Source organism: Asparagus officinalis, chromosome 3 (assembly GCF_001876935.1).
Source record: "Asparagus officinalis chromosome 3, Aspof.V1, whole genome shotgun sequence".
In the NCBI taxonomy this organism is placed as follows: domain Eukaryota; kingdom Viridiplantae; phylum Streptophyta; class Magnoliopsida; order Asparagales; family Asparagaceae; genus Asparagus; species Asparagus officinalis.
In genome coordinates, this window is record NC_033796.1 from 107,073,299 (window position 1) to 107,091,444 (window position 18,146).

Consider the following 18,146-nt stretch of genomic DNA (forward strand, 5'->3'; position numbering starts at 1 on the left):
ATTAATGGTGAAATGCACTCATTGTAGTTTGTCAAGGGTCAATACTTTTAGCTCCACTGGCCTTGAATGATGATTGTGCTACTGGTGAGTGAAAAGTAAAGTAGGAATTTCTTATCAGCCCTCCAATCTTGGCACTCCTTCAAGAATTTGATTTTGCTTGCCCTTTGTTCTTCCTATTCAATTTCGAATTAGGAACTGGGATTCTGTTAGTGGGTACCCTACTTTCATATGTTTTATGTGACATGATTTTTGGTTATTGGATTATTGACATGGCAAATGCAATAAAACAAATGATAGACAGGTCAATAATTATTGGCATCTTTTGGTTCTTCTAATTTTAATGGAAGCATTTGATAATCGTCTACATTCCTTATGATTCTTTGTTCCTGAATTTGTATACTTAGAGGCCTAGTTATTACAGGGAAGAACAGGCGCATGTGCTTTGTACAATAGAAGAGCTAATGCCCTCCATTGGAACAACTGTTCCATCGCCATCTGTTCTTGCTGTCAGCCTCTGCCAGTCAGAATCTGTCATTCAGAATGTTGCCAAGCTTTGCGCAGGCGCATCAGACATTGAATCTTCCTTTGATACAACTTGCTTAGCACCTTTAAATCTTTGTAATGGAAGCGTTTATGTTTGCAAGGCATATTTACTCTCTATTTCGGATGATGGGAAAATCTGGAAATGGCTTCTGACTAATGACAAAGCTAAAGTTGCTCGGAAACCATTCAATATGACTACTATTAATGTCAGTGGGGAAACAGGTTCAGAAAAACATACCACATCCAGTGATTCTTTTCTTGAAGTTGTTGCCGATGTGGTTAAGGAATCAGAGCCTCCTGTCAGCAACAGTTCATCTCAGCAAATTAGTTCAAGTTCAAATGTAGACCTTTTCATAAAGGTAAATCGAGTTATTATTTTGTTTCATATTCTCCTAGGCTGGCATTCTCTTCTACTAGGACCTAAAAATATGTTCTGGTAAGAAACACATCGATTTTTTATTTTGAATTTTTTATGTTTAAACTCAAAAATTTGTGTTTGCAGAAATTATAGTTTAATTTGAAAAGTTCACATGCAACTTACATGTTATACACGTTAGCAGATGTTTTGCGTGATGACCTCCTATATGCATGCTACAGTAATATGCAGCAATTTATCATTCTAAGAATTCTTTTTACCTGATCTCTCGACTAAATAAATTTAGTTGTTGCAATCAAATCGTGCGAGAACTATATCTAATGTTCAATGTTGATGCTGCTGCAATCCAATTAGGATTTGTGTACTTAATTTCAACGAACATGAGCTGAAACTATTATTCTCGGAGACTTAGGTTCCTCCTTAGAAATAAACTATTCATAGAATTACTAACATTTTTCAAAACTTCATTTTTGTTATTGTCCAAGATTGAGATCTGCTAATAATGCATTTTTATTGTTGATGGATTTCTAGTATCCTTTCTAATCATATGTGTTGTATCTAAAAGATCATGAGTATATCCTCTGGTAATATCTAAGAGATAGAAAGGAACTTGGCAAAAAATTCCTTCTCTTTCCATATATATGTACATATACATATGTATCTGGGTGAGCGTGCGCTTGTGTATATGCGTGTGTGCGTACGGCTAAGGTAGAATAAGCTTAAGTGGATAGGAGCTCTTGTCCACCAACTTTTTTAGCCTTTGATTCTACCTTGAGATTTGTGCTGTACATCAGGACTACCAAGTTTTTTAACCGTTGATTATGCTTTGAGATTTGTTGCACATCAAGACCATTTTTGAGATGTGTGTATTGATTCGTATCACATGTTAACATAAATCTCAAAGCAAAATCAATGGATAAACAAGTTGGTCGACAACAAGCTCCTGTCCACTTGAGTTTGTACACGCACGCGTGCAACACACACACATACATGTTGCAAGTTATGCTATTTTCTATTACTAAAGGAAAATTATCACCATCTTCAAACTGTATGTTCTTTAAAAATTGATGAAAACATTCTACAACCAATGTATACTATCAAGAACTAATATAATAACACATGATTGTCATTTGAAGATAGTTTCAAGCGTTAAGACCGTCTTTTGAATAGTTTGGTATGTTATTCAGTCTATCAAAGTCAGTCATGGATCAAATTAATGGTTGAAGAGTTTTGTCAAATTAGATGAGGATGTTCAACTCGTGATAAGGTTCTATTATTGTAACCAAGAAAATGTTGAAGCTCAATAATCGAAGGAGATATGAGAATGTCTCCAAGCTTTTGGAGCTTGTAATCAAGTAATTTTTAGCACTAGCCGTGCTTAAAGACATTAACTTCAAACTTTTTTTTGGTAAAATGTATTATCTGAAATATGAACTTCAGAAATTTTTTCTTACAATACGATAGTGATGCAATAGTAGCATTCAGTTTTGCACCATCACTATGACCGTAGCTTAGCAACATTATAGCAATCTTGTACTGAAGCATCATTGTAGCAATTAATTGCAAGCAAATATAAGTTCGGGTAGATGTTACAGTGGTAAATTCCTTTGGCTTTTATATCAAGGGTTTTTTTCCCTAGAAACCACCTTGAAATAGGGTACTTATACAAAAACCACCTTTCATTTTTATTTTTATACATAAACCACCTTCAAAGTTAGTTTTTGTTGCAATCAACCACCTCACAGTCAAATTCTTCACTTAAAACCCAAAATTACCCTTAAAAACTCACATTCAATGTACATGACTCCTTTTTTAGTGTTTAAGCCTTGTTAGGACTTAGGATACAACTCACGGTTACCTTGAACTTGAATTTTTAAGCTTATTTTTGGTGTTTTAGTGAAAATTTGACTAAGAAGTGGTTGATCGCAAGAAAAACCAACTTTAAAGATGGTTTATGTATAAATTGAAAATACAAGGTGATTTATGTATAATCACCCTATTGTTAAGGTGGTTTCTAGGAAAAAACACTTATATCAATTAAAAAGGGACAGAATTAAAGAGATTGTAGGGTTAGATGGGGTAAATAGGTGCAACGACAAAGGGAGTAGAGTTTTTTGGTTCCCGCCTCAATCAAGCACTTCACAGCAAACTCTTCAAAGATTATCACTTCTACAATGTGAACTCTAGAAAATAACATACAGTTAGGTGTATATGTAGGTTACATCTAAAAGTGAGAAAAACTTGGGTGCTAATCCTGATTAAACTGAAGCAAAAGAAACTAAACTATTAATCTTCAAATAAAACTAGTTAATCATGAGTAACTTAGGGTCAAAACAAGTAAAAAGTTTCCAAAGAAAAAACAAGTTTAATCCTAACCAAATTAGGATTCGTCGAAGTCTTAGCAGTTAGGATTTCTTCTTATAAGACAAGGTTTTGACTGGTTTGCTTTATCTCCAACTCTCTCCTGAAAATTGAACTCTTAAGGAATTTATACCTTCTATATGGTACCGCAGGGATGAATCGTCAATTATCCGCAAGGACCACAACTGAGGACATTCTTGTCTTATGCCAATTGATTCCAAATACAAATTAGGATTTTTCGAAGTCTTAGCAGTTAGGATTTCTTCTTATAAGACAAGGTTTTGACTGGTTAAGTATCTAAGGAATTTATACCTTCTATATGATACCACAGGGACGAATCGTCAATTATCCACAAGGCCCACAACTGAGGACATTTTTGTCTTATGCCAATTGATTCCAGATACTAATTACTATTACTTGAGGTTCCAAATTTTTTGTTTCTTGACATGTCAGCAGTTTGGAGACTCCATTATACTGCATGTATGATTCATCAATAATCCACAACTGAGGATATTCTTGTCTTATGCCAATTGATTTCAAATACAAATAAACATTACTTTCTTGAAGTTCCAAATTTTTATTTGTCTTGACATGTCAGCCATTTGAACTTTGTGAAACTTTTGAAATCTCCAATGACATTTCAATTCATAAAATGATGAAAAAACTATTTTAGATTTTTTTAAACGCCAAGTTCCCTAGTATGGAATTTATTGAATGAAAGAAAAATTTATTTTAGTTGACCTGTACTCCATTGGTTTTGTAAATAGCTCATTACATAGGCATAGCCACACATAAACACATTTTCTTGCATTCTATATGCCCACGTGACACTGGATACTTCAAAAAAAATAAAGAAAAGAAAAAAAGAAAAAAAAGAAAAGATATATGAACTATAAAGTAATACCTATAATCATGCGACATGCGTAATGTATTGTGACATATTATTTATACAATGCTGATGGTCTGTGCCATTCATTTCTCCTATCAATGATCTTGAGTTTTGTTGTTCCTCTTTAACTCTCATTGTAAATTTTGCACTTGTGATGCGCTGAAATTTAACCAGCTGTTTATGTCCATTGCTTCCAAAGAACATTGTTTCAAAATGTTATGCTATCCTTGTCCTTCCTGGAGATTACCTTGATTGGCCTACTCCTTTTTTTTCCAAAGTTTGAAATTTTCATTCCTCTTATCTCTTATTATACATTTTATACGTGTGTACATTGCAAATATTACTAGCTGTTTACACGTGCATCATCCAAAGATTTGGGTTTCAAAATGTTGTGTTCTCTTTGTGATTTTCTGCAGATTAGCTTGATCGGTCAACTTCAACTTCTTTCTTCCACAGTGACAACTCTAGCTGTACCTTCTCCATCTCTTACCGCTACATTGGCCCGTAATTGCTGCACCACCATTTGAAATCATTTTATTTATTTTTGATATTCATATTTGGTTTCCTTTATGATATTCTTATCATTAACATTTCTCAGTGACATGATTTAAAATTTTCCTGTATCTAGGAGGTGGTAACAATCCTGCTCCGACAGTTCCACTTGTCGCTTTAGGAACTCAGGGTGGAACTATCGATATCATTGATGTCTCTGCAAATGCAGTGGCAGCAAGCTTTTCTGTTCACAGTGGCACTATCAGGGGATTGAAATGGCTTGGGAATTCCCGGCTTGTTTCATTCTCACACAGCCAGGTGAAAGAATTTTTTGTTGACTATGTAAATGCCTGTCTTTGAATGCCATTCTTTTGTTTGTTAGAATAGTATTAGTTGGCAAGAATATTTAGTAAGTTTACTGTCCTATGTCCTATGGTCTAGCATTACTAATTCATACCTTATCGATGTGAGCAATCAGCACTTTTTTTCCATGAGGTTCATGCTGCGATACCTTTATTAAGAAATGGTGGAAGACTTTGATCTTACCACTCCCGGTGACTTTTCTGGTTATTGCATTTTCTTCAGTTGGATGTTTCCTTATAAAGTGGACATCACCCCACCATTTAGGAGCTTAATCTTTTGGATGAAGCGGTTTCCAATATGGCTTCATAGAACCCGAGCGAAATATTTGGTTCTGAAACTCTCCCTGAACTTTTGAAAATATGTACTCTTTATCATGCATGTTTTCTCCACGTTCGTGATAATGCATATTTCACATTAATGGAGGGAAGAGTGTTGGATCACAGATGTGTTGCTATAAATCCATTGTTACAGCCCAATTCTGTGACGGTCTTAATATATCATCTAAAATACTTTTTTCTGGTTCTTTTGAATTAAGCTAGCTACATGTTAGTCTTTCCATGATGCTATCTGCTTGTTTTAGCCCTAGCCTATAGGTTTCATGGTATCCCCTCCTCTCCATAGCTTCCTTCAAAGGAGCTAGGTAAAACAGCTCAGAGAACTAATTTCAAGTGGAATCCATGCCTAATATTGGTCAATTATTCCCCAGATTGTCGGTGGTTCCATAGACAACCTTATTTTGATTGAAAAGGTTCAGATGATCGTAGTGAGGTGTTCCCACTCTTTTCTTATTTCTGAGAGCAGGCTGTAACTTTACATAAGTTGAATTTCAACCCAGAACCTTTATACATGGCAAAATGCAGCTGTCACTAGGTTCAATAGAACTCATAGAGGCTGAAGCTTATGACAAGAGATATGTTTATTTCTCTAGAAACAAAATGTTACTATATAGTATAAAAATCTTTTCAACTAACAGTATATATTGATCAATACAGAAGTTAGTGAATGGACGATTCTGAATACATTTAGACACCATTTTAGGATTCATTTGGATGCCAATTTTTGAGAGTGAGGGAACCTATCGTCTTCATGTCTAGTTGTATTCTTAGAGAAATCCTCATAGTGAAATCACTTGTAATGAGGTTAATGCCTACCTCCCAAAAAAACAAAGTTTATCTGAAGAGGAAAGGGTGTTCCAATGCTAAGAAAAGTTGTGTCATGTAACATGTTTGAGTTGTACTCCCAAGGCTTGTTATGAATTGGGTAAATTTCACAAAACCATCTATGAATTCTGGAGTGTTTTGCACAAAGCCCCCCTAATTTTACAATTAAGGACATAGCCTCTATAATGTATATTCATTGTCACATATCTTTCTTTTGAATTTATAGTTATCATAACAAAAAGTTTTGATCAAGAACTTGGTGAATCCAGGGGAATGACAAATCGGGAGGCTATACTAACAGACTTGTCGTAACCTGTCTTAGAAGTGGCCTTAATCGTCCATTCCGTGTACATCAAAAGCCAGAGCGTGCTCCAATAAGAGCTCTTCGTGCTTCCTCATCTGGAAGGTTTGTTTTGAACCATGGATTTTGTTCTCGTTGGACAAAGGCCACTCAACTGTTCTTTATCACCCTTTATTTATTTTCTTTGTTGTATTTTTTATTTTCATTTATTTAAATACAGTTTTTATAAACCAAGGGGATACTCATTTCTTGGAAATATACACTCTTCAAGCTGATTGGTTCTGTCCCCTCTTTTCCATGTGATTACCGTCATCTTTATGTGGTTTTCTTTGATGAACATATAATCTATGCAACTTCTTGTTTCTCTGCTAGAGTTTTGGAAACCCTCTATTAGTGGCTTTTCATGTGCATCTGGAATTATGTTATAACAAAATCACGTTAACACATGACATATAACATCTGCTTCATTATCCATATAAACCTTTCTAATTGCAACTTACTTCATTGGATGCTTCATCCTGCCTCTAATTGTGGTATAACTGTGGGACTTAGATAGCTTATACAGACTACTTTGGGCACATGGTAAAAAATGCTGAAGCATTTATTCTTATTAAAACGAAATACACCTTCATTCTGCTTAAAATATGAAAACTATTCGAGCATGAATCTGTGCTTAAAGCATCGGTCTGTTCTATGGAACATCATTGTTGAGTATTGTCTTGATGCACATTATTTCATAATAAGCAAACATAAAAATTGTTAGTTAATCTCCTTAGACATAAGGTTGAAAACTGGAACAATCCTCATGGTTTTTTATATCCCTTAGCTTTTGCCGGAATACTTCTCTTGAATTTACCACATGATATTATGTTTCTTGGTACCTAGGTAGGTCTGCCTCAAATCGATATCAGTTGGTCTGGTAAAGAATATCTTAATTGTTAAATATTGTCCTTAATGATTGGGTAAGTTGAAGACACTACTATTTTAATTTGGATTCTTCATCTGCCAAAAAGTTTCCATTATAAGCTAAATGTAATGAATTACTTCCTTAAATTCTAATCTATTTCAGCTAACAAAATTGTCAGGCACTGTGATAGATGTCAAAGAATTGTTTAATTCGTTGTTTTCACCCTGTAGAGTACTTCAACCTTTATTAAAACTTCTATTCATTTGTAGGATGACTTGACTTATTTTTTTTGCAGGTACCTCCTCCTATTGTTTCGTGACGCTCCTGTCGAGGTTTGGGCTATGACAAAGACGCCCATAATGGTACGCAATCATTTTGGTTGTCCTTCCATAATTCTCTCGTTATATATGAAGTAGTGAACTTATTCAGGGAAAGCTCAGTGTCACATAAAAACAATATATTTCCTGTAATACACTCCAAATACCATAGGGAGTGTTTGTTTCCCCTGGTTACGTCTTACGTGTAAAGTCTCCCTGAAAATTGGGATGTACTACTTAATTTTCTTTTGAATGCTATGAAGCTGGAAGAAGGGGGAACAAGAAATGCAAGGAACAAATTCAAATCAAACATCTTTCAGCAGCGCAGAAAATGAGCATAACACGCAAGACATAAAAAAGAACAAGAAGTTATTTTGATTCTTGTTTAAGATACATGAACTACTAACTCTGATCACCCACCACCCAATGCATTACTTGCAAAATTCACCCATGTTTGATCTTTTCTGAACAACCAAACATTGTATTTTCTCTCTCCATTATTCCACAATCCTCAAATAACATGAGACCTAAAGCATCCACTGTAAAAATGAAAATGAATACGTGCCTTGAAAAATTAAGAAGGCAAGCAAACTACTTCCAATTGCTGATATGCATGAGGCAAAACAACCGTTTATATGCAAGTCACATACTAGTTTTCGAGTTCCCTTGATGCATTCTTTTTCCCCCCTTGCTATTAACCACGGCTTTAGTTTCAAGTGAATCATGCAGTTGACAGTTTCACATTGTTGTAAATTAATTTGAAATTTTCCCAGCATATTGTCTACTATGCATTGTCATGCTTATCATCATTCTTTATTTACCCTTGTAGCTTAGATCGTTAGCACTTCCATTCACGGTATTGGAGTGGACTCTCCCAAGTGCACCTCGGCCTATTCAAAATGCTCCTGCAAGGCAATCTTCGTTCTCATCTAAGGAACAGTCATCTGGTGCATCTTCAGCAAGCAATTCATCTTCTCCAGATTCCAGTAAGAATGATTCTGACATTGTTCTCATATTGTATTTGGTAAACAAATGCGTCTGGGTTTCATCTTTGATCTATATTTTGTTTATGCTGATATATGGAACATTCGTTTCTAGAGGTAACAAGCTCTGAAACTACTGGAGATGAGACGTCCGAGAGTTTTGCATTTGCATTGGTTAATGGCGCACTTGGCGTATTTGAAGTTCATGGACGACGGATACGAGATTTTAGGTACCTTCTGCTGTTAACAATGAGTAGCCAAATGTTATGAATGAGCCAATTATCAATACTGAAGTATTCTTTATGAATAATTCAGTTGATTAATGGGTAATAATTGATCATCTACTTGGCTCTAATGTCTATCAACTTACTTTTTTCTTAAACATTCTCTACTACCTTAATGAATGATGCTCCAGTAGAAGCATACACACACCTTTCGTGTGTGCAGACACAAATATGTGACTCATCTAAAGCCAATCTAGCTATCCAAGTGTTATTTGTTTATAAGAAACAACCAGTTACATTGCCTTCCTCTTCGCCATCTTAATGCCCTTGAAAGTACTATCTAGCAGTTTACTTTCATGAATGAAGAAAACTAGCATTTTCATTCTTTACTGTTATATTATTCTGTTAGCATTATAATAGTGCTACAGATGCTGAAGGGACAGTGTGGCTTAGGACAGTATCTTGTTTAAGCTCTTTGATTTCGTTTCTTCTCATGCACTTTTGACTTCGACCTTTTAATTTGCTTCTTCTTGTCCTCAGACCTAAATGGCCCTCCTCATCATTTGTATCTTCAGATGGATTAGTTACTGCTATGGCATATCGTCTTCCACATGTTGTACGTATGATATGTTTTAAGTCTTCCTGCACAAAAACAAAGTTTCTACCGAGAAGAACTCTTAAGTTCACAACTTGTTGATAATCTGCAGGTCATGGGAGATAGATCAGGTAACATACGTTGGTGGGATGTAATTACAGGCCTTTCTTCATCATTTAGTACTCATAGAGAAGGAATTAGGAGGATTAAATTCTCCCCTGTTGTTCCTGGAGATCGCAGCCGAGGGAGAATTGCTGTACTTTTTTATGATAATACTTTCTCAATTTTCGATCTAGTAAGTTTCAAACAGAGGGCAGTTTTATCAACTCTTCTCATAATAACTTCCTATATTTGATTTGTGTAAATCCTTTTAGAAATGTGAAATTCTTATATCAATTTATTTGTGCCGCATGACATATTGATCCTTAAATATAATGTTGCATCTTACATATCTTGGTGTTTATCCCTATCGAAAACATGTTACATTTAGGTTTCAAGCATAAACAAATGCAGATGCAATCAGCTAGCCTATATTACCTCTGGAGGAAAAACACAATCATCCTTGTTTTCTGTGATCTGCATTGCACGTACCAAACTGTAGAACATTAGAGTTAAGAACACTGATGTCAACCTTATCATATATACATGAAACATGTATGTGCTTTCAAGTCCTTGGAGACTGCTATTTTTCAATGAAATAGAATACTAATGCTTAAATCTCCGAAAACTCTTGCACATAAAAGATATGATCCTTTAATGTGCGTCAACAGAGCAGAAGATGTGGAGGCAAAGCCTTAGTATAAAGAGGCAAAAAGATTAAAATTCTTGCTCATTTTCCTTCTTTCAATTTAATGCTCAACTCTACTGTATTCTAGGATCGTGTTATGATTCATTGGATACTTTCATATAATGGATGCTTGACTTACTATAAATTGATCCATTTTGTCCCTTGAAGTAAAACCTTAGTTTGGTCATTAATTACACAGTTTCTCACATCTCTGTACACCTACAGTTACACAAAACTTAATGTGCAAGACAAAAATTTGCATATTTAGTTTTGATCTAGTGTAATCAGTATTTAATACTTATAATACTGAAGAAATTGCATGAGAGCTTATAATGCAGTGCAGTGATTTTTCCCTTCAAAATTTAGATCACATCCAGATTTGTATGATATACAACTAGTGAACGTGAGAAATATAATTCGATGACATGATTTTTTTCCTCTAAGATTTAGTGTCTCCTTCGGTTTTTCTCTCTTGTACATTGAATTCTCTATTAAATTGTTTTTTATGAGAAGTGCTGGATTTCAGTATCAGTCAGAGATATTGTTTGACCTGACCTTTATGTCAACTGAAATACTTTTGTCTCCCTTTATTGGTGTTGAATCATTTTTTTCATTAAATTTAATTAGCTTTTGAATTTATTGATTTGCATTTTGCAGGATACAGCAGATCCACTGGCCAATGCCCTTCTGCAGCCGCAATCTCCTGGCACCCTTGTGTTGGAACTTGATTGGTTGCCAATGCGAACAAATAAAAACGAGCCATTTGTATTATGTCTTGCTGGAGCTGACAGTAGTTTCCGCCTTATCGAGATTAATATGTATGTTTTCTTCCAAAATTTAGTTTACTAATATATAAATGGCAAATAATGATAATGATAACAAACATAAAAATAGTCATAGTCAGTAGTAATAGAAAAGAAATTTTGAAGTACTTTACTATTGATTAACAAATGTTGAATGGTTGTTTATCTAGATCAGTTGAGGATAGGATCATGATGAACAGTGTGAATTAGCCATCATTCACCATGTGGTTTTGGACCACCATGACTGAATATTTTCTAACATGTTAGGTTATATCCTTTAGTCTTACATAGCTGTATTTGAGCTTGATAGTTGTTCATTGATATGCTTTTAGACAAAATCTGTCATCTTTAAATTCATGAATTTGGTGATTGTGGTTGATTCATGCTTTGCTAATTATAATGTGCTGAGATGGTATAAGTCCTCTTGAAAGAATTCCAGTATGACACTGATGAAGTTCTGGTCTATCTTATGTCTCACAAGTTAAGGTCCATGGTTAAGATAAACCAATGATTTCGTGGGTAAATAAGTTAATTTTGTTATATTCCTCTTTATACTGAAAAGTTACTGTATACTGGTACCCGAACTTTCTGTTACTTATGTGTCGCTTGTCTCTGGGCTTATTCATTTTAAATTAACATCGAAAACCATGGAAAGGCACTAAATATTAAATGACAGGAACTGAAGGAGAAGTTATTAGTGCAATCAGATACAGTGATTCCCTACTATTGACTTGAATGCTTTATATCTCACAATAGTATCATTTTATTTGACGAAAAGAATATGCCATACTGACAGGCTATTGGATGTTTTTATTAGATTATATTAATAAAGGTGTCCAGGTTCAATGCATGTTAATAGAATATCTTCCTATTTATGGGTTTCCTTTATTAGATGTTTTCGTTTCATATTAGTGTTTTCATTTCATGGATATTGTATGAGGTGTACAAGTATGGGGTGGCTACCGTTTTCATCCTAGTGAATGAGAATATACAAAAATTTCTCTTTCTTTTATTTCTACTATTTTCTTCTGATCCTTTAATTTACTTTGTTTTCCACTTAGAGAATAATGTAATTTCAGTTCTTAATTGAATAACTTTCGATTTAATAGATTGATGAAGCTACTCAACATCAACCATTTTTCTCGTTCTTGTGTAATCAGTGATGATACTGGGGCCAGTCCCCGCATGCAGCCAAGAGCGATCAAGGAAAAATTCCGGCCAATGCCATTGTGTACACCTGTATTATTCCCCACTGAGCACGCCCTGGTAAGAAGCTCATATTCATTCGTGTTTTGTCTGTGTGTATATGCCTTTTGATGTAATGAATTAGCTTGCTCTATTTATTGTCCTTCACATTTCGGAGATTCACATTTAGATAAATTTTTATCTGGGGAAGAGTATTCTGCTCAAGTAATTGCATTTTCAAATGTATTGATCCAAAGCTAGCACATGACAAAAATGCTACGTAGATAGGGTACCGACATGGATTTCGTGTATGCAACAATAACAGAAAAAGGGATGTGTTTCATCCGAATAATTTTGTGACTCTCTATGTAGATCCTTTTCTCATTCTGATCTAAGATGTTTATTTTCACTGTTCAGTGAAGTTTTATCTTTTTGCCTCAATCCATTTAGTTCTTGGTCTACCTTACCAGCACCTTCAATTATGGATATTAGTGTCTGACACGACAATTTCCATAAACCCTGTCATAGTGAAGCACAAATCTGCGTCTGACACGACAATTTCCATAGACCCCGTCCTTGTGAAGCACAAATCTGTCAACATGGACAAACATCTCTCTGCCGTCAGTCGGCCTTCTACTGTACATGTGCTGTTGCTGAACATAATAGTTGGAACAAACATTAATGTTCGTGAAATTAGGGAGGGAGGGAGGGAGGGACGGAGTTGATTTGATTTGTCTGCAGTACATGACACTAATCATAATTTTCTGTGAAAGATTGACAAGTCTTTTGACAAGCTGAGTTGAGCTGACTTGGGTTGGGTTGTCTACAGACTATGACACTAAAAGTCATAATTTCCGGTGAAAGATTGACAAGTCTTTTGAGCGTTTACGAACCTGATTTTAACACTCAACAGTTGCTCAAATTTTTGGCTGAGCGGTTGAAGTGTCTGACTTGTGAGCAAAATAATTACTTGTCATAAGCTCGAATAAACCAGATGGGGGGAAGGAAAGACCGTTCTACAACCAAATTAAGTTCATGAAATTGAGGAGCTAGCATTCAGCTTTCTAGGAAATAATCTAGAAAAATAAAGGCAGGTTTGATGTAGGCTGATAAAAGTTCACCTCTTGACAAGTGAGACTCACAGGTCTTTGGATCTTTATTTTATTTTATTTTTACCGTAGGATTATTGAATGAAATAAGGAAGTTGATGCGTCAGTATCATGTTTGACTTTGAACATACACAGGCACTACGGATGATCTTGCAGCTGGGTGTAAAACCGTCTTGGTTTGATCTCACTGGTACAGATATAGATATTATGCATAGCCATGTACCTGAAGCTGGGCCAGCATCTGTTGGAGACCTTCGAAGCTATATGATTGAGTCAAATCTTCCTGCAATAGGTGATTCTGTTGTGCCTGAATTGCTTCTGAAGGTTTTAGAACCTTACAGAAGAGAAGGTATACGGCTAAATGCTTTAACATGATTGGATTATATCAATTGTTATTGGAACATGTAAACTCATTCTTAACTCTTCTTGGAAAAGGTTGCATACTTGATGATGAAAGGACTAGACTATATGCTTCTATAGTGAACAAAGGTTCTGCAGAAAGGTCTGCTTTTGCTGCTGCTATATTTGGAGAATTTTCAGAAGCCCTATTCTGGTTGCAGCTACCTCATGCGCTCTCCCATTTTGTGGATAAATCAGCTAACCGAACTCGAGAAACATCAAAATCTTTGCAAATATCAGAGGCTGAAAGTGTATCCATGTTGAACAGGATAACATCAAGGGAAAGATCTGTGTCAACCAAGAGAAAAAAAGACTCTATTGTAAGCAATATTCTGAGGTTTATCTGTTCTGTGCTACCTTTTTGTGTTTATTTATCTTCACATCACATGCTATTTTTAACTTGTTGACCTGGCTAATACTGTGAGGGTTGAATCAAATATCAGTGTTTGTATGCAGTATACCCGCTGACTACTCGGAACGATATTGTTTGCAGAATCGTGGCCCACTTAATCTTATGTCCTTTAAGCAAGAGGAATTGTGGGAAAATGCAAACGAGCGAATCCCCTGGCATGAGAAGTTGGATGGAGAAGAAGCGATTCAGAAGCGTGTTCATGAGTGAGTAGCTGTCAACCCACCTTGTACTTGTGTTATACATTTCCACATTAGCACCCATTTCCTCTCCACCACTATCGGCAAAAGCTGCTGCGTTCATCTCTGCAGCTATGTGGTGCAAATTCTTTATTGCGACAAACCCTTAGAGATAGGCTTTAAACTTTTAACATACATAAGGAAAATAAACATATAATGCTGTACAATAATTACAGGAAAGAAGAAATATATATATATTTAAGACTAGTTTCAGTTACTTTAGTTTAACTAATGTAGTGTGGATCTATTATAGTACTTCCATAAAATTGACAGATGCATAAACATATTTCTTGCTACCTTTTGGTGCTATTATCAGTTTCTGAATAATGAAGCTATAGGGTAGAAATGGTTGTCTGGTTAAAGGTTGATCGATTGTTGTCAGATCTTAAGTATGCATTTCTTTTATTAGCCAAAGTAAAACTTAACATCTTAGCCTTGAAAAAAAAAAGCCCTGAAAAGCCAAAAGGTAAGTAAATACATGAGTCTGTAATGCCCCAATTCTAGATCAGTTGAAGAAAGTAAATAAAAATGATTTAAAGTGCCAAGTGGGTTCTAGATAAGAAGAAGAAACAAAATTTGTAAAGCATCATCAAGGGCACTGCACTGCCACTTCTTAACTGTTCCATAATATCAGCTACATCCTCTATAGGGTTTGAGCTACTTTCACTTGTAACACCTGAAGCATTTGGCTTCTATCTGAAATCTGCACATTTCTAACACATCAAGCAAATATGGTCAATAACTAATGTTTTATTTGCTGGAACTTCCAACGCATTTTGATGGGGCCTCAAACAATGAACAAGCGTACCACTGAGTTTTTTTAGTCCCTGTATAATTTTTTTTGGTCAATGAATGATTTTTATTCATAACCAAAATGTAAAAATTATATACACCTTTGTACTCAGAGAACCTACTGAGAAATCAAATTAAGCTGTGGACAATCCCAAAACAGCTCTTCTACTATTAAAAAAAACACACACAGACACACTACATTTCTTCCCAACAAGAGGCTAAGGAGCTGTTGAGCACTGATGTCAAGATTTCAAATTTTATTTCCTTCACCAATTGGTCTGCATCTTTGTTTTTTTGTTGGAAGAACCTGACGTTGCGCTCTCTTCATACGCAATAAATTGTAGTTGTTAAGACCATCCTCTTTATTTTTTTCTTGAATCCCCTTCCTCTCAACCTGTTGGAATACCAGTCCAAGATGTGATTCCATAGACATGATTTCCAATTGAACTTCAACCACTCCATGATACAATTTCATACATTGCTTGAATATGTGCATTCAAAAAACAAGTGTCCCCTAGTTTCCTGATCTGCTCCTGAACAAAGGTAACAATTATTTGAGCTGATTATACCCCTCCTCAGTAACCTGTTCTGAGTGAGAAGCCTGTTCTGAATTGCCAATCAACACACAAAGGAGTGTTTAGGGACATTAGAAACATCCCAGACAGTATTGTACCATGGCACAATTGGTTGAGCAGATGAGAGAGCATTGTATAGTGTTGACAACTTGAGTTTTGCATTTTTGTAACAAGAACAAATAATCATCTTTAGGTTGTCGACTCCCCCATAATGATCTACCAATATATCTCTGACCTTTAGCAATTGTTTCCAGGACCAAGAGTCTCCATTTCTAGCCTTAACTTGCCAAATGTCCCTGCTCCTTAAGTAAAAACTATGAATCCATTTAATCCATAAGGTTTCTTTATTGTTGTGAATAAACCATATGCAACGCAAATCTGTAGCCATATTCCAGTTTGAGGCTGAGAAAACTCCTAGACCACCATTTTTCTTGCTAACACATACTCTCTCCCAAGCTACTAAAGGAGTCATGTTAGTCTGAGCTCCCCACAGGAACTTCCTACAAAGATCATCAATTCTTTGAAGTGCACTTTTTGGTAGGATATAGTTTGAAGTCCAATAAATTTGTATTCCAAGAATTACGCTTTTAATGACCTGAACTCTTCCTGCATAGGGGAGGTTTCTATGATTAGTCCATTTTTTGAATTGACCCTCAATCTTCTTGAAGAGAGGATCACAATCAATAGTGGACATCCTCTTGGTAATGAGAGGCACTCCAAGATATTTGAAAGGCAGAACCCCTTCAGGAAACCTCAGACAGTTTTTGATATTAATCTTGACAGATTCCTCAACTCCTTCAAAATAAATTGAACTTTTTTCTGGGTTGGCTTCAAGCCCAGAGATGAGTCCAAAGCTTTTAATACATTGATAAAGCTTGTTTACCGAGTATAAATCACCTTTGGAGAAGAGTAGCAAGTCATCTGCAAAAATAAGATGGGTGATTTTGAGTTTACCACATTTGGGATGAAATTTGAAGAGCCTATCATTTTTCAATAAGCCCAAACTCCTTGAAAGATAATCCATTCCCAAAATAAAGAGATATGGTGAGAGAGGGTCCCCTTGTCTAAGGTCACGTTCTCCCTTGAAGTAGCCAAGAAGAGACCCATTGAAAGAGATTGAATATTTTGGGGAAGAAATGCAAGACATAATCCACTTGACCATCACACTTGGAAATCCCAGTCCTTTGAGCATTTCAGATAGAAAATCCCAGCTAATGGAATCAAATACCTTTCTAATATCTATGTTTAGCATTGCCCTCGGAGATAGATTCTTCCTGTTATAGCTTTTGATAAGCTCCTGGGCTAGCATTACATTACTTGTGATCTGTCTGCCTTGAATAAATGCACACTGAGCTTCATTCACTAGGTACCCCATCACCTTCTTAATCCTATTTGCTAGGATTTTAGTAATGAATTTATACATACAGTTGCAACATGAGATAGGTCTGAAATATGAAGGGAGTTTAGGACAATGAACCTTTGGGATGAGTGTAATAGAAGTGGAATTCACTATTCCTAACAGTTCCCTGTTTTGAAAAATTCCTCTATCGCCAGTGTAACTTCTTCACCTACAATGGGCCAGACAACTTTGAAGAAGGAAACACTAAACCCATCAGGACCTGGAGCCTTATTATCAGGCATCGAGAAGATAACATCTTTGATTTCCTGCTTAGAAACAGGTCTTGACATTTCCTTGATGTGAGATTCATTCAAAACAGGACCGACTTTTATAACATTAATGTCTGGAGAGGAAGTTGACACTGCAGTCCCCATAAGTTCTTTATAGAAGGATACTAATTCATTAATAATTTCTTTACCATCTGTGATTCTATCACCCCTACTATTATAGAGGACCATAATTCTGTTGTGTCTATTTGCTTTAGCTATATCATGGAAGAATCTGGTACATTTATCACCTTTTAAGCTCCATTCAATTCTAGCTTTCTGCTGAAAAAATGACAATTCACATTCCATCAGCCTATTAGAAGTGATAAGGCAGTCTTTTTCTTTCTTTATGAGTGCAGAATCAAGAGGCCTTGATTGAAGAAGTTTTTGCACCTCCTCCATTTCAGTTCTTGCTCTTATCACTTGCTCACTGATATTATTATAGTGTCTCTTGTTGAGTTCCTTAAGAGATCCCTTCAATTGCTTGAGCTTTGAATATACATAATACATGGTGTAACCCTCAATAGATGATTGCCAGGTATTTGAAACTGTATCAAGAAAACTAGGATGGTTAGTCCACATTGCAAAAATTTTGAATGGCTTTTTCCTTGAAAACTGTTCTCAAATATAGACACAAGTCTTGGAGAATGGTCTGAAAAGCTTGGAGGGAGG

The 18,146-nt window shown here is 35.6% G+C and overlaps 1 protein-coding gene across 1 annotated transcript in view; it reads left to right on the forward strand.

Moving 5' to 3' along the window:
• LOC109835555 (WD repeat-containing protein 11) overlaps window positions 1-18,146 on the forward strand; it is a 49,210-nt gene that overhangs the window by 9,523 nt on the left and 21,541 nt on the right. The window contains exons 2-15 of the mRNA XM_020403522.1: window positions 422-902; window positions 4,586-4,673; window positions 4,798-4,979; window positions 6,454-6,590; window positions 7,688-7,754; window positions 8,539-8,695; window positions 8,808-8,922; window positions 9,457-9,532; window positions 9,624-9,806; window positions 10,956-11,116; window positions 12,262-12,367; window positions 13,531-13,744; window positions 13,831-14,114; window positions 14,288-14,409. Coding sequence (XP_020259111.1) covers window positions 422-902; window positions 4,586-4,673; window positions 4,798-4,979; window positions 6,454-6,590; window positions 7,688-7,754; window positions 8,539-8,695; window positions 8,808-8,922; window positions 9,457-9,532; window positions 9,624-9,806; window positions 10,956-11,116; window positions 12,262-12,367; window positions 13,531-13,744; window positions 13,831-14,114; window positions 14,288-14,409 — 2,373 coding nt within the window. The remainder of the gene's footprint in view (window positions 1-421; window positions 903-4,585; window positions 4,674-4,797; window positions 4,980-6,453; window positions 6,591-7,687; window positions 7,755-8,538; window positions 8,696-8,807; window positions 8,923-9,456; window positions 9,533-9,623; window positions 9,807-10,955; window positions 11,117-12,261; window positions 12,368-13,530; window positions 13,745-13,830; window positions 14,115-14,287; window positions 14,410-18,146) is intronic.